The 25,441-nt window shown below is 47.1% G+C and overlaps 2 protein-coding genes across 2 annotated transcripts in view; one reads left to right on the top strand and one right to left on the bottom strand.

Moving 5' to 3' along the window:
* The window catches only part of STX3 (syntaxin 3), a 95,632-nt gene that overhangs the window by 63,968 nt on the left and 6,223 nt on the right, over nt 1–25,441 (top strand). The gene's annotated exons all lie outside the window — the stretch shown is intronic.
* On the bottom strand, nt 1,996–20,972 carry CBLIF (cobalamin binding intrinsic factor). Its single transcript, XM_005906424.3, has 9 exons — nt 20,698–20,972; nt 19,631–19,807; nt 18,654–18,767; nt 18,084–18,224; nt 15,692–15,873; nt 9,093–9,270; nt 7,367–7,568; nt 4,874–4,992; nt 1,996–2,057 (listed from the first exon to the last, which is right to left on the bottom strand). The coding sequence occupies exons 1-9, from the start codon at nt 20,894–20,896 to the stop codon at nt 1,996–1,998; spliced, it is 1,374 nt and encodes a 457-aa protein (XP_005906486.2). The 5' UTR covers nt 20,897–20,972.

Below are 25,441 nucleotides of genomic sequence, written 5' to 3'. Positions count from 1 at the left end.
TCCTGTCAGTTGTCTGACTCTCCGCAACCCCATGGACTGTAGCCCAACGGGCTCCTCTGTCATGCGGTTCTCCAGGCAAGAATACTGGAGAAGGTTGCCGTTTCCTACTCCAGGGGATTTTCGGGGTCCTTTACCACCAGCGCCACCTGGGAAGTGCATTTTTTCGCCACTCCCTGAAGGCTTCTTCCATGACGGTGACGGTCCTGGCCGCCGTCTGGGATCCTGTGACTTACCTTACAGCTGTGAGGGGGTGGGACCTCGGCCTGTGGGCCACATTTCTCTCCTGGGGGCCAGACTGTTCCCAGAGGGCAGGTGCTTGCTCTGAGATGCCAGGAGGGGTGGCCTGTGATGCGGCAGTTAAGTCTGTCCACGTCTGGGTTCAGTCTTAGGAAGTCTATTGAGGGTGCACATCTAAGGCTTATTCTCTAATTGTCCCAGCTGCCTTTTTTAAAAGTTTATTTTTAAATTGAAGGATAATTGCTTTCCAGAATTGTGTTGGTTTCTGCCAAACATCAAGATGAATCAGCCATAGGTATACACCTGTCCCCTTCCTCTTGAACGTCCCACCTCTCTCCTCATTCCACCCCCTAGGTTGTTACAGAATTGGGTTTGAGTTCCCTGAGTCACACCCAGCTGACGTTTTGATTCTTATATATCTGTGTTCTCTTATGCTTTTCCCCTTCCTATAAATTTCAGAATTGGGCATTTTTGGGGTCAAAGTTGAGTATATCTTAGGTCTTCTGATACACATTTTCATATTCTTCTCTAGAAAGTTTGACCAATATTGACTCCAACAAACAGAGTTTAGAGTTTCATTGCCTTAAATTTTCCTCCCAAAGATCTGTAACTACTCCAGTGTCCTGGCCTGGAGAATTCCATGGACTGTATAGCCCACGGGGTTGCAAAGAGTCAGACACGACTGAGCGACTTTCACTTTCACTTTTCATGTGTGCGTGTGTGTGTATACATATATATATATATATGTAGAATAGGGTGAGGTTATCGATATATACCTATATTTTACATCCAAAATATTATATGTATTATTTATGGAGCACGGTTACAGATATATATCTACCTTTAATATATGAAACATATTATATGCTAAATTTATATTAATATTAAATATAATTATGCATAAATATAAATTATATCAAATATATATGAAATGTGATTTACCCAGAATAAATATTGGAAATGGAAGGGGAGAGTTGTGATATAACATCATTGATCTAGTTCTGAACCTTCTGGGAGCTTCATATGGAATAATTTTTGTCACATGTATGGATGAATGTATTTGTGTGTGTGTGTGTATGTTTATCGGAGAAGGCACTGGCAACCCACTCCAGTACTCTTGCCTGGAAAATCCCATGGATGGAGGAGCCTGGTGGGCTGCAGTCCATGGGGTCGCTAAGAGTTGGACGTGACTGAGCAACTTCACTTTCACTTTTCACTTTCATGCACTGGAGAAGGAAATGGCAACCCACTCCAGTGTTCTTGCCTGGAGAATCCCAGGGATGGGGAAGCCTGGTGGGCTGTCATCTATGGGGTCGCACTGAGTTGGACACGACTGAAGCGACTTAGCAGCAGCAGTGTTTATAATAGGTGATTTGAAAAGGAGTACTTGGTATAAGATATAAAAAGTTTTTTTTAAGATTTCCCTTATAGAATAAAAGACTGTGTCAGTTAAACAATCAAAAAAAGATCAGAATGACCTTCCAATATATCAGCCAGGGGCCCCTTTTCCCTCACCCTACATTTAAATGCTGTCTCACCATCATGGTCATGAAAAACCAGATTTCTTTCATGGGTCACAGACGTTGAGACTCCAGCGATATGCATCATTTATTTTACATTGTGGTTTCCATATTTTAACCAGTAATATGGTAGGGTCGAAAATACCCACTTTTTTTTGGCATAGATTTCAAACGATGTGAAAAAAACAATTCCAGCCATCCTTTGGGGACGTTTGATAGAAGCTCAGTCCACCTTCTCTTAGTACTGTGTGAAGTTGGCTGTGATGTGCTCATGGTTGAAGGGTATGTAGTCAGCGACTCCTGGAAACAGGCAGAGAACAACCGGAAGTGACCGCGGTGCCCGTGGCCACGCCCCCTCCCGCAGGGTCCACCCGTTACATTGGTTGCCAGTGGGCTGCTGAGTCGCTTCAGTCGTGTCCGACTCTTTGTGACCCCATGGACTGTATGTAGCCCACCAGGCTCCTTGGTCCATGGATTCTCCAGGCAAGAACACTGGAGTGGGTTGCCATTTCCTTCTCCAGGGGACCTTCCCCACCCAGGGACGGGCCGGAAACTGTCTCTTACGTCTCCTGCATTGGCAGGCGGGTTCTTTACCACTAGCGGCACCTGGGAAGCCCGTTAAATTGGTTAGGGTTAGGGGAAGCTGAGCGCCGAAGAACTGATGCTTTTGAACTGTGGTGTTGGAGAAGACTCTTGAGAGTCCCTTGGACTGCAGGGAGATCCAACCAGTCCATTCTGAAGGAGATCAGTCCTGGGATTTCTTTGGAGGCAATGATGCTAAAGCTGAAACTCCAGTACTTTGGCCACCTCATGCGAAGAGTTGACTCATTGGAAAAGACTCTGATGCTGGGAGGGATTGGGGGCAGGAGGAGAAGGGGACGACAGAGGATGAGATGGCTGGATGGCATCACCGACTCGATGGACATGAGTTTGAGTGAACTCCGGGAGATGGTGATGGACAGGGAGGCCTGGCGTGCTGCGATTCATGGGGTCACAAAGAGTCGGACACGACTGAGTGACTGAACTGAACTGAACTGAGGGGAACAAGATCGAGTTGACTAGTATGAAGGAAGCATGGAGTTGAGACTTTGAGGTCTTTTTCTCAGGCTCTCAGCTGCCATGTGGAGCAAATCTTTGGCCAAGCCCTTAGACTGTGCCAGCCTCCTTCCCTCCTATACACAATTGGACTACTAGTATTTATGCTGAAGAATTATTTCCAGGATTAGAAATAATGACTGCCAAGTGCCTAATACAATATCTAACACATAATAAATGTGCAGGAAAGTTGTTACTATTAAAATGGCGTACATAAGCCAAATTTAGAGCATTCAAGTTGGGAACTCATACATTTTGGAGGACTTAAGGAAGGGCCGTTGGTTGAGAATTTTGTCTTTCTGGGCAGGGAACACACAGATTATGACATAATTGATGATTAAGTTTGAAGTAACCAGGTGTCAGAAAGCTTGACAATTCCAGGCCCAAATCGTTTTGGATCTCAGAGGACATTTTTCCTCCCAAGAGAAGAAAAGTAACTAGCAGACAGGAGAACAAGCCTGACTTAAGTTTTGAGGGCAATTAATGAGATGAAAATTGTAAGAGAAATAACGACAATAGTGATATGCATTTTTGAACAAATGCCATTGAACTTATTCATTTCTAATCCTCACAATAACCTAAAGGGTAGTGCTATTTCCAATTGACAGCTGTGGACACTGTGGCTCAGAGAAGAGTCATTATCCGCCTAGAGTAGCTAGAAAATAAGAAAAGGGGCTTTAGGAATTGCCTGGTGGCCCCATGGTTAGGACTCAGTGCTCTGCCAGGGCCCAGGTTTGATCCCTGGTCAGGAAACTAAAATCCCACAAGCTGGGCTACGTGGCTAAAAGAGAGAGAGAGAAGGGGTTTCAAACCAAGGCTTACGTGACTCTAAAATCTTTCTTATATGCATGGCTGCAATTCCACAAATTCTGACGGGCCAGATTTTGTTAAATTCATGACAGGTGCTAGGAAAGACATCTCTCTCGTTGTTATCTTGGACAATGAAGCATCTTGACAAAGCTTCAGTCTGACTCTGCTATGACTCTACTCACGAAGGGATGGTCACGTCTCTGTGAACATCGGGTTAACTTAACATCATCCTTAGACAAAGTAGACGAATGTTCTTTGGGGCAGATAACATTTTAGCATTTGTGCAAACACTTTGGAGATAGTTAAGGTTTTTGCTGAGTCTGAGTTTCATTCTTTGCAATTTCTCCAAGCAAGCATCCTTCATTTTGGCGATTTTAAAAAACACCACTATGAAAGAAGGTGAAAAATGGACCCTGAGGGAAGCTGTGGACTTGATTCCTGCTCCATCACATACTACGTATGTGCCTGGGGGAAGTCTCTCTTTCTTTCTGAGATAGTTTTTTCTGCTTAAAAGGAGAGTCACTAATACCTACAGAGTTGATGTGAACAGGAAATAAAATAATGTCAGGACATTGATAGCTGTTATTTTTATCCCCCTCATCGATCTGCTCTGGCTGTGAGTTTGCTGTTCTTTCGTTTCACGCGTACGTGTCTTTTAACCCCGAAGTGGCCATCTTCTTAGATCACACACTTGTTTTTTTTGTTCTTTTTTGTTTAACTCTTTCTCACATCTGCTTTTTCTTCCTTTAGCTCTTATTACTTTAGGTCAATCCACTTTCCTTCACTGAATATTTTTTTCCACTAGCTCAGAGTGGTGTTAGAATTCTTGATTTGTTTTTGTTTTTGTTTTTTCTGAGCCACATAGCATATGGGATCTTAGTTCACTGATCAGGGATCAAACTCTCGCCCCCTGTAGTGCAAATGTGGAGTCTTAACTGCTGGACCACCAGAGACGTCCCAGGATTCTTGATTTTTTAAAAACTATTTTAAATAACTACTCATTTGTTACCTATTTGTCTATCTAACATCAATGTATATCCATGATATACGTGCATATGTACATACAAAGCTGTTATATATACAACTGTTGTATACACACGTACTCTCACAATCATTTATTGACTAAATAAATGAATGAATTAAATATGGAAATGAAAGAATTTAGACTTCACACAGTGGAAAAAGTGCCTACATTCCTTTTCTTCACTCACCTTCTATTAAAGGTGTTTTGCCACTCAGGAATTGCCAATATGTCTTGTCATTAACATTTCCAGCGATATTGTTAATTGAAGAGACCTCAAGTCCCCAGGATGTCATTCTGGTTTCAAACCTGTGAGAATAATATCATACGTGATTAATGCCTCGCTCCAAGTCAGGCAATAAGAAAAGATGAAGGGCCAGAGACCTTCTAAATGCCTCAGAGATCAGAAAAAGATGGCTAAAAGATAAAGTGCAAATGGCTAATGAACGAATCTTTTACTTCACTTGGAATTAAATAAAAATATGAATGGGTTTTAAAAAACTTATCAATAAGCAAATTAAACAATGCTGATGTCCAACAATGGGCCAAAACATCAGGTGCGTGAGGGATAAATATCCAAGGTTGACCCTGGCAGTTATAAAATTCGTATTTTTCAATACTTTTCAGTGACATGGAAAAATGCTTATGCAACAATATTAAGTGAAAATGTGGGTGCACATTGGATGAGAAATATTTATCTATCTCATGTATATATGGATCACAACTACTTGTAATACATGTGGAGAAAATACCTGTAAAATTATAAAAAATATCAACAGTGATTATGTTCTGGATAGACTATGGATGTTTTGTCTTCTTCTTTATGCTTTCCCCCCCTCAAAATTTCTCCTATGTATATTTACTAATTATAGTTAGAAAAATAAAATTCAGGCAAAATTAAAGCTAAGATTGGAGAGGAAGTAAAGTATATTCAGAAGATCATTGGCAAGTTAAGTATTCTAGAAATGCAATCTTTATCCCGACCTGTTCTACAGAAGTTGGAGAAGTTCTGGAGCTGGTCTGCGGGCCGCAGACACGTGTACTTATCCTAACCTTGGTTCCCCATCCTGAACCCTCCTCCCTCCTCCCTCCCCATACCATCCCTCTGGGTCGTCCCAGTGCACCAGCCCCAAGCATCCAGTATCGTGCATCGAACCTGGACTGCTGACTCGTTTCATACATGATATTATACATGTTTCAATGCCATTCTCCTAAATCTTCCCACCCTCTCCCTCTCCCACAGAGTCCAAAAGACTGTTCTATACATCAGTGTCTCTTTTGCTGTCTCGTATACAGGGTTATTGTTACCATCTTTCTAAATTCCATATATATGCATTAGTATACGGTATTGATGTTTTCCTTTCTGTCTTACTTCACTCTGTATAATAGGCTCCAGTTTCATCCACCTCATTAGAACTGATTCAAATGTATTCTTTTTAATGGCTGAGTAATACTCCATTGTGTATATGTACCACAGCTTTCTTATCCATTCATCTGCTGATGGACATCTAGGTTGCTTCCATGTCCTGGCTATTATAAACAGTGCTGCGATGAACATTGGGGTACATGTGTCTCTTTCCCTTCTGGTTTCCTCAGTGTGTATGCCTAGCAGTGGGATTGCTGGATCATAAGGCAGTTCTATTTCCAGTTTTTTAAGGAATCTTCACACTGTTCTCCATAGTGGCTGTACTAGTTTGCATTCCCACCAACAGTGTAAGAGGGTTCCCTTTTCTCCACACCCTCTCCAGCATTTATTCCTGCCCTCTTTTTCTAGGACTTCTTTTATACCTCCAAAAGCTTCCTGATGATTCCGTTTCAAACTCAGACAACTGAACTTGTCTAAAGGGATTGTTTTTCTCTGAAGGATATTCTTTGTTCCTGACAGTCCCATCAACAGTTCTGAAGCTTCTTTCTCTTGCCCCTCCACGTCCAGTCCCTCACAAGCCCTGCGGCATCTTCCTTGGCCTGAGTGCGTTTCTCCTAGATAAAGTCCTCCTCACTTTGTATAACAGCTCCGTTTCTGTGGTCACGCCCTAGCTTTCCTCCTAGTCATTCATTCTCCATCCCAATTTACATTTTGCAACACTTTTCTTTCTCAAAAACTTGCAATGCTTCACCGCAAGCTGAAGTCCCATTTCCTCAGCCTGGGACTTCAGGCTGTCTGTGTATCACTCAGTCTATCCCTTCAGGACACCGTTCACTTAGTTCAGTCCTGTATTCTGTCCCTAGTCAAGCTGGTTTATTCATTGACCCTAAATTCCTTGCTCAGTTCTCTCTCAAATGCTTTGTCCTCCTCTAAGAGTTAGAGGAATTTATACCCAACACTTGTTAACTCTGGGCTGATAAAATCCCCTCTTCTTGGAATACCATCCTTTCATATCTTGCTGTATGAGGCCTCTTCTTTGAGGCAATCCAAAAGCCACGAGACTTCCTTGACCCTTCTAATCCACTCTGTGCTCTCTCTCCTTTGAATTCCTGTTTTGAAAACTCCATCATCATCTATTTAATTTTTATGAGGGCCTTGCCTCCTTACCAGATCGCAGGCACCTCGAGGGGCTATTCGATAAAGATGGGTTACTTTATAAGAAGGGAAAAAAGCAAGAACACGAAGGAAGGAGAGAGAGAGAGAATGGGAATTCAGACTGAACTTGGAAGGAGCGGCGAACGTCACTGGAGCACTCACTTGAACTTGGGGTTTCGGCGCTGTGCTTCCTCTAGGACAACAAGCAGCACGGATCCTTTCTTCACACTAACACTGATGGTCACGTTGAAGAGCAGCTCCACGCCCCTCAGCTGGTTACTTATGGTGTAGACGACAGTGATGTTGGAGGCTGAGGTGGGAACAGGGCTGGGAAAGTTGGGCTGAGTTGGTTGTACCTCTTGATCTGCAAAGACCACAGGGGTCAAACTCATTGAAGATTATGGAGTTCACAGTCTAGGTGCAAAATCTCTCTTATCGGCAGAGCATCCCAGAAAGGCTTTCAAAAAATAACAATGATTCTGTGCCCTTTGTGGAATGTTCTGAGAAACTGGTGTGATCTATGAAGCTGTTTCCCATCCGAGAGAAATGGCCACAGCTGAAGAACCAACAGCTCCCTTAATAAAGAACATTTCTTTTGTTAAAAGGATTTTTAAGCTAAAGGGAGGATTGTGAGCCCTAAGTCACATATTGTACCTGGCACTCCATGTTCACTTGGGGCTTTTTGTTAACCCGAAGAATCTGGAAGCAAAGGTAATATGTTTCAGACCATTTAACAGAATACCTGGGTAACCAGTGTGGAGTCCTAGGAAGGACTCTCTGGCCACCTTGTTCAAGTTGGGAAATCTTCGGTAAGCAGCCTAAGGAGTTAGGTGAGTGTGGCTGTGTTTGGTACGATTGGGACTGGATTGCTTAACTGTGGTCTCTGTAGATTCTGTAATTAGGCTGACAAGGAGCTTGCTAATCACTGTTGTACCAGGAAGTCCATGCAATGTAAGAAGAACCATATTTTATGTTAGTATGTGATTAGAAAGAAATATATAATATCTCTGGGTCAGGTTTTCACCCCATTCCTGTGGTGCGCTGTGAGCATATTTTTATATCTCTAAGCCTTGACTGTAAAGTCAACTTTGTTCTTCTCCTGAGCTTCCCAGGCAAACTCAATGATTGATCAGACTTTCTTTGCTTTTGCACCGTGTGGCGCTTCTATTTCTACTCAATACTTCTTTCTTTTTAAAGATTTTTTTTTTATGTGGACCATTGTTTAAAGGTTTTGCTGAATTTGTTACAATTTTGCTTTCATTTTATGTTTTTTTGGCTGCTAGGTGTGAAGGACAGGGAAGCCTGGCATGCTACAGCCCATAGGGTTGCAAAGAATTGGACAGACTGAGTGACTGAACACATATGGGGTCTTAGTCCCTTAATCAGAGATTGACCCTTCACGCCCTTCATTGGAAGATGGAATCATAACCACTGGAGTGCCAGGAAGTCCCTACTTAATATTTATTTCACTCTCCCAAGTACTGTAGTTATGTCTACATTTTATCTCCTGGCTTTGTAAAGAGCAGATATGATAAGATGTTGCATCGTGTTTGGTGCACTTGTCAAATGGATGAAGGAAGTCATGTTACTTTGTTAGGACCACGCACCTTCTCTCCACCAGCCATCCCACAAAATGCCTTCCTGTAGCAGGTGCTCAGTAAACCGGTGCTGAATGAAGCGGACATGGGCCTGAATTCCAAGGCAGGACGGCATGGCTGCATGCTGACACAGCTCTGGGGGACTGGACGTCAGCTGTGGCTCTGCCCGCCTGGAAGTCACAGGTGTAACAAGCCCTTATGCCATTCACAATTGGTCCACATAGGTCCACCTGTCATTCCTGGCATAAGACACCACTTTATAGGGAGAGACAGATGTTCAGAGTCCTTACCAGGGCTGCAAGACACTTGGGGCACATCTAGGTAGGTCTTGCCTTTCAGTGAAGGGAGGATTTGGGCAATGGACATGGAGTTTTGGAATTTCCCCTCCTTGATCTCGTCCAGTACAGTATCCATGGTCTGCTGGCAATCCCACTGCTTGTTAGGTCTCTCAGGTGTCACGGAGAGAGCCTGGGGCCAGGGGGAAGAGACACACACACACACACACAGGTTAGGCGTAGCTGAGAGTTGGCCGTTTTAAGTCCTGTAAGAGTTAGACTCGATCACTAATCTTTGTGATCAACCAGAGGTTCCAGACAACGTCTGTCTCATTCACAGCTATGTCCCCACTGCTTAGTGCAGTGTCTGTCACATAGCAGTCGCTCAATAAATATCTGAGCTACACTAAGACTGAGGCTTCCCAGGTGGCTCAAAGGTAAAAAAATCTGCCTGCCTATGCAGGAGAGGTAGGAGACACAGGTTCAGTTCCTGGGTCGGGAAGATCCCCTGGAGGAGGACATGGCAACCCACTCCAGTATGGAGAATCCCATGGACAGAAGAGCCTGGTGGGCTGTCGTCCATGGGGTCGCACTGAGCTGGACACGACTTCCAGGGAGTCCTTATCCAGGGAGTGCTATCAGGGCGGCTGTACTTGCTCACAGTTCTTAGATGTAGAAGTGCGAGGAGAGCTGGCAAAGCAAGCCTCTGGGGAGCTGTTGTCTAGGACAACCTGGCTGTCTCACCGTGGGAGACCTCTTCCGCTCTCTGCTCTGCACACCCTTCGGGGGACTGGCCCCTCATTTAATCACACAAGACTGCCAGCCAGAGGTTCCGTAGCCCGGGCCACAACAGAGGATGCATGGGTAGGGTTAATCGCCGCGTGCGTCCTCTTGGTGACGGTGATTGGTGGACGCACGCGCCAATCAGAGTCCTTCCCTGACATACAGACACCCGGAGGGAGAAGCCTCTTCTCTTCCCCTTCCGGGTTAGTAATCACTAAGGCGCTAGTGAAAGAGGAGACCGAGAAAGCTGGCCTAAAACTCAGCATTCAGAAAACTAAGATCACGGCATCCAGTCCCATCACTTCATGGCAAATAGATGGAGAGACAGTGGAAACAGTGACAGACTTTACTTTTTTGGTCTCCAAAATCACTGCAGATGGTGACGGCAGCTATGAAATTAAAAGACGCTTACTCCTTGGAAGGAAAGTTATGACCAACCTAGACAGCATATCAAAACACAGAGACATTACCAACCTTTGCCAACAAAGGTCTGTCTAGTCAAAGATATGGTTTTTCCAGTTGTCAGGTATGGATGTGAGAGTTGGACCATAAAGAAAGCTGAGGGCCGAAGAATTGATGCTTTTGAACTGTGGTGTTGGAGAAGACTCTTGAGAGTCCCCTGGACTTCAAGGAGATCCAAACAGTCCATCCTAAAGGAGATCAGTCCTGAATATTCACTGGAAGGACTGATGCTGAAGCTGAAACTCCAATACTTTAGCCACCTGATAAGAAGCAACTCATTGGAAAAGACCCTGATGCTGGGAAAGATTGAAGGCAGGAGGAGAAGGGGACAACAGAAGATGAGATGGTTGGATGGCATCACCAACTTGATGGACATGAGTTTGAGTAAGCTCTGGGAGTTGGTGATGGACAGGGAGGCCTGGCGTGCTGCAGTCCATGGGGTCACAAAGAGTCAGACACGACTGAGTGAGCACCTGAACTGAACTGAACTGAAGGCTCTGGTGACCATCTTTCTCAGACATTTTGAAGAAGCAGGAGAGAAGCAGAAAAATCAAGACTGAGAGATGATGATAGAGTGATCCCTGATATCTTATTTGAGACCTTTATTTTGATTAATTCTGAAATCACCTGGATCCTCTAGTTTATGTGAAATAGTAAATCTCAGTTTTGTCTTGTTTTTTTTTTTTCCTTAAGCAAAAACTGTTGGAGTTTCTGTTATTTGCATAATGATCCTTGATGAATACACTGTGCAAGTCACACTACTGAGTTTTCTATCTTATGGGTAAAATAGAAACCATAGCTCCTGCCCTACCTTTGGAGTGGTCATTGGAGGTTCAGTTGGGATGCTATGCAAAAGCATTTTTTTAATAAAAAAATTTTTTTTTTACCAAGTCTCCTGGGATCTTTGGAGAAGGCAATGGCACCCCACTCCAGTACTCTTGCCTGGAAAATCCCACGGATGCAGGAGCCTGGTAGGCTGCAGTCCATGGGGTCGCTAAGAGTCCGACAGGACTGAGCGACTTCACTTTCACTTTTCACTTTCATGCATTGGAGAAGGAAATGGCAACCCACTCCAGTGTTCTTGCCTTGAGAATCCCAGGGATAGGGGAGCCTGGTGGGCTGCCATCTATGGGGTTGCTAAGAGTCAGACACGGCTGAGTGACTTCACTTTCACTTTTCACTTTCATGCATTGGAGGAGGAAATGGCAGCCCACTCCAGTACTATTGCCTGGAGAATCCCAGGGATGGGGGAGCCTGGTTGGCTTCCATCTATGGCATCACACAGAGTCGGACACGACTGAAGTGACTTAGCAGCAGCAGCAACCTGGGATCTTAGTTCCCCAACCAGGATGGGATCGGTGCCCCTGCAGTGGAAGTGCAGAGTTTTAACCTCAGGCCTGTCAAGGAAGTCCCTGCAATAGCATTTTGTAATGTATGATGTGGAAGCTGTCCTTCCATCTCCCTCTCTTTAGGGTTGTACTGACCTCAGCCACCAGAGCGTGTTAATGTGCTGGGGTTGCTGACAACTGATTCACCTGAGCTTCAAATGAAAAATGGGAGATGGGAGAGGGGAGCCAGACATGGATGTGAGCTGGAGAGAACAGTGTGAGCAAACAGGCAGTTCTGACAGGCACTGTTGACCTCCGCAACCATGACAGTGGCTCTTCCCAGAGTCCACTTTACTGGGCTCTTTGGTTAAAGGCCATCAGTTAGGTTTTCCCAGCAACCACATCTTGTCCACTAGCCATGTTCCCCTCCCAGACCCCGCTAAGCAATCTGTATCCCTTTGGGATAAAACATCGCAAACACCAACTCTTTAGAAAGGAGTGATGCATTAAGCAAAAAGAGAAGGGGGTGGCAGAGGATGAGATGGTGAGATAACATCACTGACTCAGTGGACACGAATTTGAACAATCTCAGGAAGATAGTGGAGGACAGAGGAGCCTGCTGCATTGCATGGTGCTGCAGTCCGTGGGGTTGCAGAGTCCGACAGGACTCAGTGACCCAACAGCAACATGGATCCGTTAATTGTTAGAAGTCAGTAATAGCTTGGCAGGAGAAGTTTACCTCTCCAAGTTAAGTTCTTGCCAGAGGAACCTTGAAAGCATTGGCATGTTGATGGAAGAAAGATCAGGGATTCAGAAACAGAGGGAAGGCCCCATGAGTGCCCCTGGGAAGCAATGTGAGTGGCCTAGGTCACTTGAAGGGCAATGATAGCAAGCAGAGGTGAGTGAAGGCTGCAGAGGAAGCTTAATTCACCTTATTCCCTTGGGAGAGACCACAATTATTAAAATCCACCTTTATCTGTGATTCTTTTATATGTTTGCTATGATAGGGAAAATGAAATCCCAAGAGAGTCATTTTCACATATTTGCCCAAGATTGTGGTCAACCTGGGATTCAAGCTCAAGTTGTTAGAGCTTAGAAACCTTGATGCTGAAGCTCCAATACTTTGGCCACCTGAAGCGCAGAACTGACTCATTGGAAAAGACCCTGATGCTGGGAAAGACTGAAGCCAGGAGGAGAAGGGGGCAACAGAAGATGAGGATGGTTGGATGGCATCACCAACTCAACGGACATGAGTTTGAGCAAGCTCCGGGAGTTGGTGAAGGACAGGGAGGCCTGGCGTGCTGCAGTCCATGGTGTTGGACACGACTGAGAGACTGAACAGCAACAGAAACACTTGGCTTTCGACAGCAGAATATTTTAGATTAGGACAAGTTTATATAGTAGATACCTGGTGATTTCAGACTTCAGATTGCCTGGGTAAGAAACTCTGGCATGATTGGATTAGGGAGAGGCGAGAAATCCACCTGGCCTTTGATATTTGGATATGAATGAGGCCCTGCCTTTTTCCAAGGAAAACTTTAATTCTTAGGTACAGCTTATCACAGTGTACCTTGCAGAACCGACAAACCAAATAAGCAAAAGCAAACACCTCTCTCTCTGGCACTAAGGACAGCAAGGTTATTTTCAGTGAGTCATGAACAAAACAGCGTGGATTTCTTCCGGACTTCCTTTGTTCCACTACAAAGCTTTCTAGACCAGAGCCCTGGGAATACTCTTGTTGATTCAGCCAGTAAAACAGTGTTGTGTTTTTACAGTAAAACAAAGTTCTCTGGCAAAATTCCACTGATCGCAACATGATGTAGAAACTGATTTTATTTTCATTTTATTCCATGGCACACTGGGGATTTTTATCCACTCTTATGTGTAACATGAAAGAACTTCTAGTCTATTTATGCCCTTTGCTGATTTTTTTAATCTTATTTTAAAAAATATTTTAAAAATTGAGATGTAACTGACATGGAACATTATATCGTTTCAGGTGTACTGTTAATTTTATGTCTGTGTATACTGTCAAATGACTGCAATCTAGTCTAGCCACCCACTGCCACACATAGTTTCACAGTTTTTATACTGTGATGAAAAGTTAAGATTCCCTCTCTTAGTAACTTTTCAATATATAATATAGTATTGTTAACTGTAGTCACCATGCGGTACACTGCATTGCTAATTTAGCACACAGAACACCAAACCATTCTGTACATCCTCCTGCACTAATCCAGAACTAAATTAGATTTAGGGCTGGCATCGTAACACCATGATTCTGTTTATTTATTTTTTACTGATGTATAGTTGATTTATGGGCTGTCCAGATGGCCCAGCTGTTAAGGAATCTGCCTGCAATGTGGGAGACCTGGGTTAGATCCCTGGGTTGGAAAGATCCCCTGGGGAAGGGAAAGGCTACCCACTCCCGTATTATGGCCTGGAGAATTCCATGGACTGGATAGTATTATTTTAGTTTCAGGCATATAGGATAGTGCTTCAGTGTTTTTGCAGATTGTACTCCACGATAGGTTATTACCAGATAAAGGCTATAAAGCCCTGTGGACACAGCACACCCTGTTGCTTATCTGTTTTATGCCTAGTAGTTTGTATCTGCTGACCCCATGCCCCTAATTTGTCCTCCCACTTCTCTCTCCCTTTTGGTAACCACAAGTTTGCTTTCTATATCTACGAGAATGTTTCTGTTTTGCATATACATTCATTGTATTATTTTTTAGATTCTACATGTAAGTGATATCGTATAGCATTTGTTTTTTTCTGCCTGTTTAATTTCACTAAGCATAGTATTATGATTCTCTGGTTCTTGGCCGTTCCGTGTTGGCAAGGTCATGATGTAGGTTTTCTATTACTCCTATAGGGCTCAGATGGTAAGGAATCTGCCTGCAATGCGGGAGAACCAGGTTTGATCCCTGGGTTGGGACGATCCCCTGGAGAAGGAAATGGCTAGCCACTTCGGTTTTTTGCCTGGAGAATCCCATGGACAGAGGAGCCTGGCAGGGGGCTCCATGGGATCCATGGGGTCACAAAGAGTCAGCCACAACTGAAGCAACTTCACTTCACTTTATAGGGCATTTTGAGATGATTTGGCTGCAGATGACCCTTTAATTTCGATTCTAGTTGGTTCTCTCTCTCCCTGCTATTTTATTGGTGTGTTTTCTATAGGAGGCTGCTGCCCTAATCAACGGAGGGAGGTGTGTGTATGTGTGTGTGTGTGGTTGTATTTGGAGCTATATCAAGCAGCATCTTACAGCATCCGAGCCTGAGACTCTACCCAGGGGAACACTGCACAGACTATAGACTGGATGACCAGATGCATCTGGCATTGCCATGTAGTAGGGATCTTTGTGAGGCTGAATTGACATCGAGAGAGTGAAACAGCTTGACAAAGATTAGATGTCTAGGCAGCTTTGACTTATTTTCATTAATCCTTTTGAATATGATCCCACATTTTTTTTGGATCACGATCCAAGGCTGATAAAAGAACATTTGATTGGCAAGATGGAATCAGAAAAGTCAATGTTACTTGAGGACTTACTCGAATAATCTTATTTTAAAAAATATACCAAACTCCTGTGCGAAGTCACTTCAGTTTTGTCCGAGACACTTGTCGACCCTATGGACCGGAGCCTGCCAGGCTCCTCTGTCCATGGGATTCTCCAGGCAAGAATACTGGAGTGGGCTGCTATGCCCTCCTCCAGGGGATCTTCCCAAGCCAGGGATCGAACCTGGGTCTCCTATGTCTCCTGCATTAGCAGGTGGGTTCTTTACCACTAGGTTCCACCTGGGAATTTTTATGAACAAACTGATCATTATTAATAGTAAATGAATACATTTCTTGGATTTATTATTTTTCCCCAAGGAAGCAAAGAGAGTTCATGTACATTTGTTTTTCTACTTTACCTGTGAAGTAGAGGGGAGTTAAGGCTTACCTGCATTTTGGGGGGGAACAGGCTGTGCGGCATGCGGGGTCTATCTTCCTGACCAGGGACTGAGCCCGCCTGTCCTGCAGGACGCATTTACCTGCATCGCGAGGCCAGTGCTGTAGACGTCTCCGATGAGGCCATTGTCTCGGACCCTCGTGCTGATATCCTCCACGATCTTCTTTAGCAACTGAGCGAACAGGGCGCGGTACCCTTCCTCCGAACCTACGGGGATCCTGTTGTACATACAGGTCAGAGCCAAGGTCGCCACTGCTCCTGCGTCTGTGAATCACAGCAGAGGGTAAGACCACCCCCTCCACAGTATGAACAACCAGCATTTTACTGTTGCATTGCTGCGTTCAGTGGGGGCTTTCCTAGTGGCTCAGTTGGTAAAGAATCTGCCTGCAGTGCAGGAGACCCGGGCTTGAGTCCCTGGTCAGGGAGGTCCCCTGGAGAAGGACATGGCAACCCACTCTGGCAATCTTGGAAGTCCATGGACAGAGGAGAGGGACAGGCTGCAGTCCATGGAATCGCAGAGTCGGGCACGATGGTGGGGCTGACTTCGGTTTTTCACTTTACTGCGTTCAGTAACCTCCCTGACCCTTCAGGACAGCCTGTGAGACAGGACCTCTGATTGTGTCCATTTCAGGGATGAGGGTATGGAGACTCAGAGAACTGCCCAGGGAGGCATCGCTAGTAAGGAGCAAGGACCTGAGAGTGGCTCCGCAGGACGCCAAGGCTCACGCCTCGAATGAAAGCTGACTGGCAGTGGTTTCAACCCCATTTCGCATGTCCCAGCATTTATCTGTCAAAAAGTCAGTGCTTCGTGAAGTCCCAGCTGTCGTCACTTCTCAGCGAAGCCTCCTCTGTCATCCCACCCAACAGGCGCAGTCTCTTTTCTGAACTCCTCCAGCATCCGTTCTTTGTACCTGCTTTGCCCTCTCTGCCCTCTCTTCTGTTACCCTGCCAGGGAGCTCTTGGATGAGGGGGTGGGTGGGGCCTGCCTCCTCCAGGGTACCCGTACAGGGGTCCTCCGCGGGGAGCTCTCAGATGAGGGGGAAGAGGAGCCTGCCTCCTCCAGGGTACCTGGTTCAGGGATCCTTGGTGGGGAGCTCTCGGATGAGGGGGTGGGTGGGGCCTGCCTCCTCCAGAGTACCTGGTACAGGGGTCCTCCGCGGGGAGCTCTCGGATGAGGGGGAAGAGGAGCCTGCCTCCTCCAGGGTACCTGGTTCAGGGATCCTTGGTGGGGAGCTCTCGGATGAGGGGGTGGGTGGGGCCTGCCTCCTCCAGGGTACCTGGTACAGGGGTCCTCCGCGGGGAGCTCTCGGATGAGGGGGCAGATGAGGCCTGCCTCCTCCGGGGTACCCCGTACAGGGGTCCTCAGCCCTTTCCTTCTTATTATGTGTGAACTAAATGGGCAAACTCTGGCATAGTGAGACCAGAACAAACCAGAGACTCACCAGATGGCATTTTTTTTTTTCTCACTAATCTTTTCCTCTCCACCCTAATCTCCACCCCAAAGTTGCATCATCTCGCTGAGGATGACAGTGTTGGCCAAGAAGTCCCAATTTCCTGAACTGGCAGAGACGCCCCAGCCATGAGAAGGTCCCTGATGAGAAGCAGAGGCCAGTCTGTGTTTGACCCACAGGGAAGATACCTGAGCAAATATTGACCTGAGTGTTGGTCTAGTAGGGACTAAAATGAGAGAGGTCGCTGAAGTTGCATATTTAAGGGGTGAAAATGTGAGCTGATGCTGTTGCTTAGACAGTGGCAGAGGAGAAAAGGTGACCACAAATGAGGGACCTCACAGAGGGCATCATGCCGAGAAGGGGTCATTATGTGTGATGGGGTGGAGGAGAGAGTGTCCATTCACAGATAGCCTCGCAGGATGCAGGAAGAAGAAGGTTCCGGTGCCTCCTTGCAAGAGAGCATCATGGCTTTAAAGCTCAGAGAGGAGCTGTATAATATCAAGAGAATGTTTGGACGTTGTGAGGAGAAGCACTGGGAAGAATAGAGTGTGGACGCATCAGTTTAGTTCAGTTCAGTCGCTCAGTCGTGTCCAGCTCTCTGCGACTCCATAAACCTCAGCACGCCAGGACTCCCTGTCCAGCAACTCCTGGAGTTCAGTAGGGATTAAAGAGGAGGCTCAGGGTGGGGCTGAGTCTAGACGTTGGTTTAATAATTTAACTGCTGTTTGGGAACGACTCGTGACTTGGATGACATGCTTATTGGTTCCAGTGGAGATTCTGGAACTGCCAGGCACGTCAGGTTTGTCCTGGTTTTCTGTTTTCCTTTTCTCTTTCATGCGTACCTTACGTTTCATTTATCCCTTGCACATCCACCAAATGTCTGCCCAGCATCTCTCCCTGCTGACATCTTCCTGGCCCTCCCCTCCTCCGTGGAAAGCACCCCCTGCCACGGTCCCCCCAGCTCTACCCGTCAGTGACCTTGGTGTTCCAGGCTCAGGGCAGCGTTTGAAACCAGTGACTTACCCACGTCAAAGGGAGAGGAGCTGGCCAGCAGGGTCTTGGCGAAGCGGGCTGCTATGGGTAAGGTCATCTCTGGGTTGTTCTGGCACAGCGCCAGGATGGCCAGACTGGGCCCATAGAAGGTGGAAGCGTAGGAACCGAGGCCTTGAGAGGGACAGGAGCCTGCGTAAGACTAACGTTCACCGTAAGAAAGACATTTGTGAAAAAGGAAAAGCCAGACCTTGGAAATGGACATGGCTAGAAATCCTGTCCAAAAAGAAAGATACTGTATTGGCAAGAGACAACTTCCTGCCTCTCAGAACAAGAATGGCATCTGGCAGGGGAACGGAATCAAAGGGAGGCTGCTGTCTCCAGGGGAAGGCGTGCAGTCGTGTCCTCCCGGGAGGGCGGTCTTTTCCAGTTTGTTGGACCAGAAGTGGAGATCTCATGTGGGGATTATCAGAGTGACCTGAGTGGAGGAACACCGGCTCTTTTCCCTCCACATCCACCCTCCCCTCCTTCTCTTTACAGATTTAGAATTCTCAGGAAGGGCCATTTGCCTCACTTCCCCACTCCCTTCTGATGAGGTCTTACTGGAAGGTGTCCAGTTCTCCATTTGGGTCCGCAGAGTTGACACTTTGTCCCCAGGGTCTCGGCAGGAGGAGGTGAGGGCCATGATGGTGAGGGCGAGCTGACCAGCAGTCAGGTCTGTGGAGGAGAGAACAGTACTGTTAAACAAAGGCATTCTCAGAGCGGAGAGCTCCAGCGGTCAGGCTGAGCTCTCTGCTTCTTTCCAGATCATTTTGATTTTTTTAAAATAATGTGATCAGATAGTTTTTTGACCTTTCTTAAGGAAAGAAGTGTGGGAAGACACTGCAGAAATGTTTAACCTGGTGACCTCTATGTGGTTTGACCACCTCTTTCGGATTTCCTGGTATCTGTTTAGAAAAGCAGCAAGAATACCCCTGCAAGTTCGTATGGAAACATGTCTAGTTACAAGACACTTTTAACTCTACTCAAGTTTCTCTAACTTGGACCTCAGGCAACTCCTGTGAGGTAGGCAGAACAGAGATTTTATTGCTTTTGTTACTATTGCTGTTCCTGTTTAACGTATCTATTCTTTCTGGTCATGCCATATGGAATATGGGGTCTTCAGTTCTTCCCCAACTGGGGATTGAACTTGCATCATCTTGCATTGGAAGTGTGGAGTCTTAACCACTGGACCGTCAAGGAAATCCTGCTATTAGTGTTATTGTTACTCGAGTGACCTGCATTTTGTGAATGACAGAGGTGAGGTTGGTGGGAATCTGTGAGCCCATCAGGGTCACAGAGTTAGTAGGTGGCGGAGTCAGACCTGGAAGCCTGCTCATTTACATTTAATCTAGAGCTGTTTCTGCTTTACTGCCCTCCTATGTGAATGCACCGACCCGAGGTTCCGTCCTTCCAGTGATGCAGGGAAAGGTGTTTGGTGACTCAGGCACCATCACAGGTAGCGCTGGGGTGGAGGGACTTGGGGAGGGGGTCTGGGAGTGGAGACTCAGGGAGCCCGCTGAGGGGCTCTGGTTTCTCACCGGCTGTGTCACTGGCCATGAGATCGAAAGTCAGGAGCTTCTGGGCCTCCACGTTGTAGGCTCCTGCTAGGTTCATGGCGATCAGGACACTGGGATTTGGGAAGGTGGAGTTGATCACCGAGTTCTCCATGATCACTTGGATGCCATCGACCCAGGGCTGCTCTGCTGAGGGAACAGCTGCGAAGGGCAAAGCCATTTACTAAACCCTTCATCCTCACTCTCTCTTCTCAGAAATGTTTGCATCTCTTAGCTTTGGTATCCTTGGGGATGCCCCCGTTAGGGGTGATTATTAAAGAGAAATGGAGAAAACGCTCAGGTTTCCTTTTGAGGCCAGTTAGTCACTGCACGCATGCTCAGTCACGCAGTCGTGTCTGACTCTTGTGACCCCATGGCCTGTAGCCCGCCAGGCTCCTCTGTCCATGGGATTCTCTAGGCAAGAAGACTGGGGTGGGCAGCCATGTCCTCCTCCAGGGGATCTTCCCGACCCAGGGATCGAACCTGGGTTTCTTGCATTGCAGGCGGATTCTTTACCATCTGAGCCCCCGGGGAACCCCAGTTAGTCCCTACATCTTTCCAAAGAACTCTGATCTTTAAGAAAGTGATTTTTTACTTAGCAACATCAAACAATGCGGCTCACAGACATTTCATGCTAGTTCTAGCATGTTCCCAGAGATCACTGATTGCCCTGCATCCATCTTTTTCTCACTTTTGCATGAGATGTAAGAAGGATCTGGGCTACGACCTATCCTCAGCAGGTACCCAACCTTCTCCCCACCAGGGGCACATGGTCAGCACAGTCACTGAGGGTCTCCCCCCGAATCATCAACCATCATTCCCGCAACAGTATTTCAATCTCTCTTAATGTAAAGTGCGGAGACTTGCCTCTCCAAGAACTCGCGCCGTTAAGTCAGGAGCGATGAGCCGTCCAGACTCGCGCCCTGTAAGGGACCCCGTCACGGCTGCCACTCTCAGGCCCTCTCTCGTCATTAGACGCCAGCGTCTGAGCTTTCTGCCTGGCCCCAGGGTAACCGCTTCCTTGACCTCCTTGGAAAAAATGCCCTACTCACAGCATGAGCTTCGGGTCTGGGTGCTGGTCCTCGTCGCAGCCCAGAGAAGGGTCAGGAGCTGGAGGGCAGCCCGGGCCATGCCTCTGTCTCCTGGTGTGTCCCGTCCCCTGTTCCCGAGTCCCGACGTGTGCAGGCTTCGTGTTTCCCTGCTTCCCCTTATATATGCGGCTCTTTGTAAAGCAGTCTGCCTGCTCCCCATCCCAGCCACTCCTAAGCGCTTATCCTGATTTCCATTTGCTCACGCAAGCTTGCCTACTCCCAAGCCTCCAAGGCATCTGAAGGTCATGTCTCGGCAGCACGGTCAGAGGAGACACTCGGGACTTCGTATGCGATGAAGGCCAAGTGTCCTTTACTAAAGTCCCGGGAGGCTGGCTAGTGTGCGAGTCTTAAGGGGACTTTCTCCTAAGCCTTTTCTTACCCAGAAACCTCTTGGCTATTTTTCAGCAACCACGTCATTGAGGTTGGGGTGGTTCCTAAGGCCCCACCTCACAGTTCATGGGGTTCTCACGGCAAGAACACTGGAGTGGTTAGACATTCCCTCCTCCAGTGGATCAGATTTTGTCAGAACTCTCCTCTATCACCCGTCCGTCTTGGGTGGCCCTGCACAGCGTGGCTTCATTGAGTTACGCAAGCCCCTTCTTCACAAGGGGGCAGTAATCCACGGAGGGGAAACCTGGGCAAACTCCGGGAGGTGGTGAGGGACAGGAGGCCTGGTGCGCTGCAGTCCATGGGGTTGCAGAGTCGGACACGACTTGGTGATGAACAGCAACACCCCACTTACGGTCGGAGGCGCTTGTTTTACAAGAAGTGCTCTGAGGCTCTCAGGTAGCATCGGCCAGGTGCAGGCTGGCTTTATGCAGTGAACTAAGCCGTCACGACTTGGGTTCCAGCCCATGGGCAAACAACAGACTGCAGTTCCCCAGAATTTTTTATTTTTTAATTTCTCTTTCCTACCGAGGGAAGAAAGCAGTTTCAAACACCCAAGGATTTCAGATATTGTCTTTTAAAGTAATTGGAAAATGTGGGATCAGTGAACTATATTAAGCAATATGTATATATTAACTTTTTTAGGATTGTGGCTGTATAATAAAGCAAAGTAAGCCCCCCTATCATGGAGAACTGAAAATGATGAGATTATGAAGGAGGGAGCTGCCTTTTTTCTTTTCTAACGACCTATTTTTAAGTAGCTTCTTTTAGGAGGCCATTCTCCAGTGACTCCCAACTTAAAATAAGATTCAAAGGCCTTAAACAACCTCCGGCCCTGTGAGATCTGCCCCCTGGCTTCCTTCTGGACCTCACCTCCATCCACTGTCCCCCTTGCCCTGGCAGCTTCTGCAGCACTTCCTGTTCCTCGAACCTGTCGGTCCCCGCAGCTCTTGCTGTCCCCTCTGCCCGGGACATCTTTTCTCCAAATACTGGCACGATGGCTCCTCACTTCTTTCGTTACTCTGCTCAGAGGTCAGGTTGTTTTGGTTTTAATTTCGTTTATTCTTTTACTTTTGACGGTGCTGGACCTTCGTTGCCGTGCGGGCTTTTCTCTTGTTGCGTCAGGTGGGGTGCTCGCTGCTGTGGCGTGTGGACCCCTCACTGGCGGGTCGTCTTGTGGAGGGCGGGCTCTGGGGCGCGGGCTCAGTACTTGTGGGCTTAGTTGCTCTGTGACGTGTGCGATCTTCCCGGATCAGGAATTGAACCGTGTCCCCTGCGTTGGCAGGCGAACTCTATACCACTGAGCCACCAGGGAAGCCCGAAGGCCAGCTTTGTTTGTTTTCCTGTTTCCGTTTCATTTTTCATCTTTCAGTGTTAAACTTTCAATTGGAGCATAGTGGCGTTACAAGGCGCTCGTTCCTGCCGTACTGCAAAGCGAATCAGCCACGTGTGCGCGCACATCCCACCCTGGGTCTCCTTCCACAGGTCACCACGGAGCTCTGAGTGGAGTTCCCTGTCAAAGGTCAGCTCTCAGAGACGCCGGCCCAGACCCCTGCGTGAGAGACGGCCCCCCGACGCCCGCTGCCCCGGCCGCGCAGGTCCCACCCTCCCTCCCACTGTGCGCCTCGTTCCTGTCTGCCCCTTCCCCACGGCAGCGTCGGCTCCGTAGTGCCAGGGGCTTCCTCCGTTCTGTCCACTGCTGTGTCGCAGGTACGTGAGATGCTACCTAGCTCCTAGTCGGAATCAAAGGGATCCTTTACAATTCTTTAATTTTGTCTTTTTGTTGAAATGTAGTTGATTTACAATATCGTGTTAGTTCCTGGCGCACAGCAGAGCCATCCAGTTAGACATATGTGTGTTCTTTTTCGTATTCTTTTCCATTCTGATTTGTTACGGGATGTTGAGTACAGCTCCCTGGGCTGTACAATAGGGCCTTTATCTGTCCTATCTGTAGCAGTGTGTATCTGCTAATCCCAGACTCCTAAGTTATCCCTCCCCTACCCCTTATCCCCCTTTGGTAATAGTACATTTGTTCCCTAAGGCAGTGAATCTGTTAATGTTTTGTAAATAAGTTTATTTGTGTCACATTTTAGATTCACACGTAAGTGATCTCATGAGCTCTTTGTCTTTGTGACTTCGTGTGATCATCTCTAGGTGTCTCCATGTTGCTACCAACTTATCAAATGAACACTTTCTGAATGAGTGAATCAATGAACAAATATATAGCCTGGGTGATAAAGCATTTTCTTTCTTTCTTGGAGAATGTCGGTGGTGGTGTGGGGCGAGAACACAGGACACGTATTAGGGTGTGATACACGTCTAACATCTTCTTATGTTTCCACCTCCTGGCATTCACGCCCTTATATAATCAGTCCTCTTGAGATGGTTGGATGGTTTCACCGACTCAATGGACATGAGTTTGGGTAAACTCCGGGAGTCGGTGATGGACAGGGAGGTCTGGTGTGCTGCAGTCCATGGGGTCGCAAAGAGTCAGATACGACTGAGCGACTGAACAGAACTGAACTTCTCTAGCATATGAGTTGACCTTGCTTCTGATAATTATAATACAGCAGAAGTGATGCGATGAGGTTGCAGAAGACCAGCTCCGTCTGGCTTGCAGTCCCTGGCTCTTCTTGCTTCTAGCTCTGATGAACCAGCTGCTGTGTTGTGAGCTTCCTTGTGGAAGAGCCTGTGTGGGGAAGAGCTGAGAGCATCTCCAGCCCACAGCCAGGCAGGGCGACAGGCACACGAAAGAGCTTGAAAGCAGATCCTCCCAGCTGAGCTTTGAGATGAAGGCAGACCTAGCCAGTATGTTTTTAATTTTATTTTTTTAGTTTATTTTTTAAGTTGATATGTTATATTTTCATTTTTATTCAGTTCATTTTTTCCCCTGCCTCGCAGCATGCTAAAGCCCAGTTCCCTAATCAGGGGCCAAAACCGTGGCCCCCGCAGTGGAAGCTCGGAGACCCAGCCACTGGGCCTCGCGGGAAGTCCTCCAGCTGACGTCTCGATGCAGGGTCATGAAAGCCGGAGGACCCAGGCAACCTGTCCCTCCACTCCTCACCCAGACAAACTGTGAGATAACGTGTTGTTGTTTTAAGCCATTAAGTTTTAGGGTGACTTGTCATACAGTGATATATAACTAATGCACAGCATTTGGCGGGTGATGAAGCAGTTTTGGGCTGCGTGGTGGAGAGCCTTGTCCACCGTGAAGGAGTAGAGTCATCCTCACACCTTTAAGATGTGTCCGTCCTAATCCTGGAATCTGTGAATGCATTAGGTCAGGTGGTAAAGGTGAGACAGCCTGGGCCCTGGGACCCTTTGCTGCAATGTCTGAGCCTGGACAAAGTCTCCTCAAGCCACAAAATACAAAGAAACTATAAAGGACTGAAAATAGCTGTGTGCACACACAACTGGGACAAATTCTGGACGAAAGATACATAAAGATCAAAAAAGCTCAGCTTGCACTTCTAAAGAGCTGGGAGCAAAAGCAGGGCGCTGTGTAGGCCCCTCTGTGCCCCTCCACAAGGAGGTGGGCTGAACACCTGCGCTACCCCTCCTGCCTGACCTGTGGGCACACACCACCACTTCACCCCCACGTAAGGAACCAGCTCGCCTCTGCTGGGGGCGCCAGCTGGCAGGGGACTCTGTTCTTTGTTCCCGCTGCCCCCTGCTGTTGTAGGAGTCCCAGTAAAGCCTTGTCTGAATTTCTTTTCTGGCCTCTGATCAACTTCTTTTGATTAAAGAGACCAAGAACCCTGGTTAGTAATTATTTATATTTTCTTTGTATTTTTCGCTTGAGCTTCCTTATTTTTATTGTGGACTATCTTGATGGGCGCAGTGTCATCACAGGGGTCCTTGTAAGCGGAAGAGGGAGGCAGGAGACTTAGAGTTGGAGGAGAAGTGATGAAGGACGCAGAGGTCAGCATGATACGATTGCTGACTTTGAAGATGGTGGGGCTGAGAGCCTAGGAACACAGGATTCCTGTGGGAGCTGGAACATGCAGGGAAAGTGATTCCCCCCCTAGAAGCTCTAGAAGAACGCAGCCCTTTTTTGACACTTAGATTTCAGCTCAGAGAGTCCCAGTTCATACTTCTGACCTCCAGAATTGTGAGAATAATACTGTCTTAAGCCAGTACTCTTGCCTGGAAAATCCCATGGATGGAGGAGCCTGGTAGGCTGCAGTCCATGGGGTCGCAAAGAGTCGGACACGACTGGGCGACTTTACTTTCACTTTTCACTTTCATGCATTGGAGAAGGAGATGGCAGCCCACTCCAGTGTTCTTGCCTGGAGAATCCCAGGGACAGGGGAGCCTG

Source organism: Bos mutus, chromosome 15 (assembly GCF_027580195.1).
Source record: "Bos mutus isolate GX-2022 chromosome 15, NWIPB_WYAK_1.1, whole genome shotgun sequence".
NCBI classification, from domain to species: domain Eukaryota; kingdom Metazoa; phylum Chordata; class Mammalia; order Artiodactyla; family Bovidae; genus Bos; species Bos mutus.
This window is presented reverse-complemented; position numbering and strand designations above follow the sequence as displayed.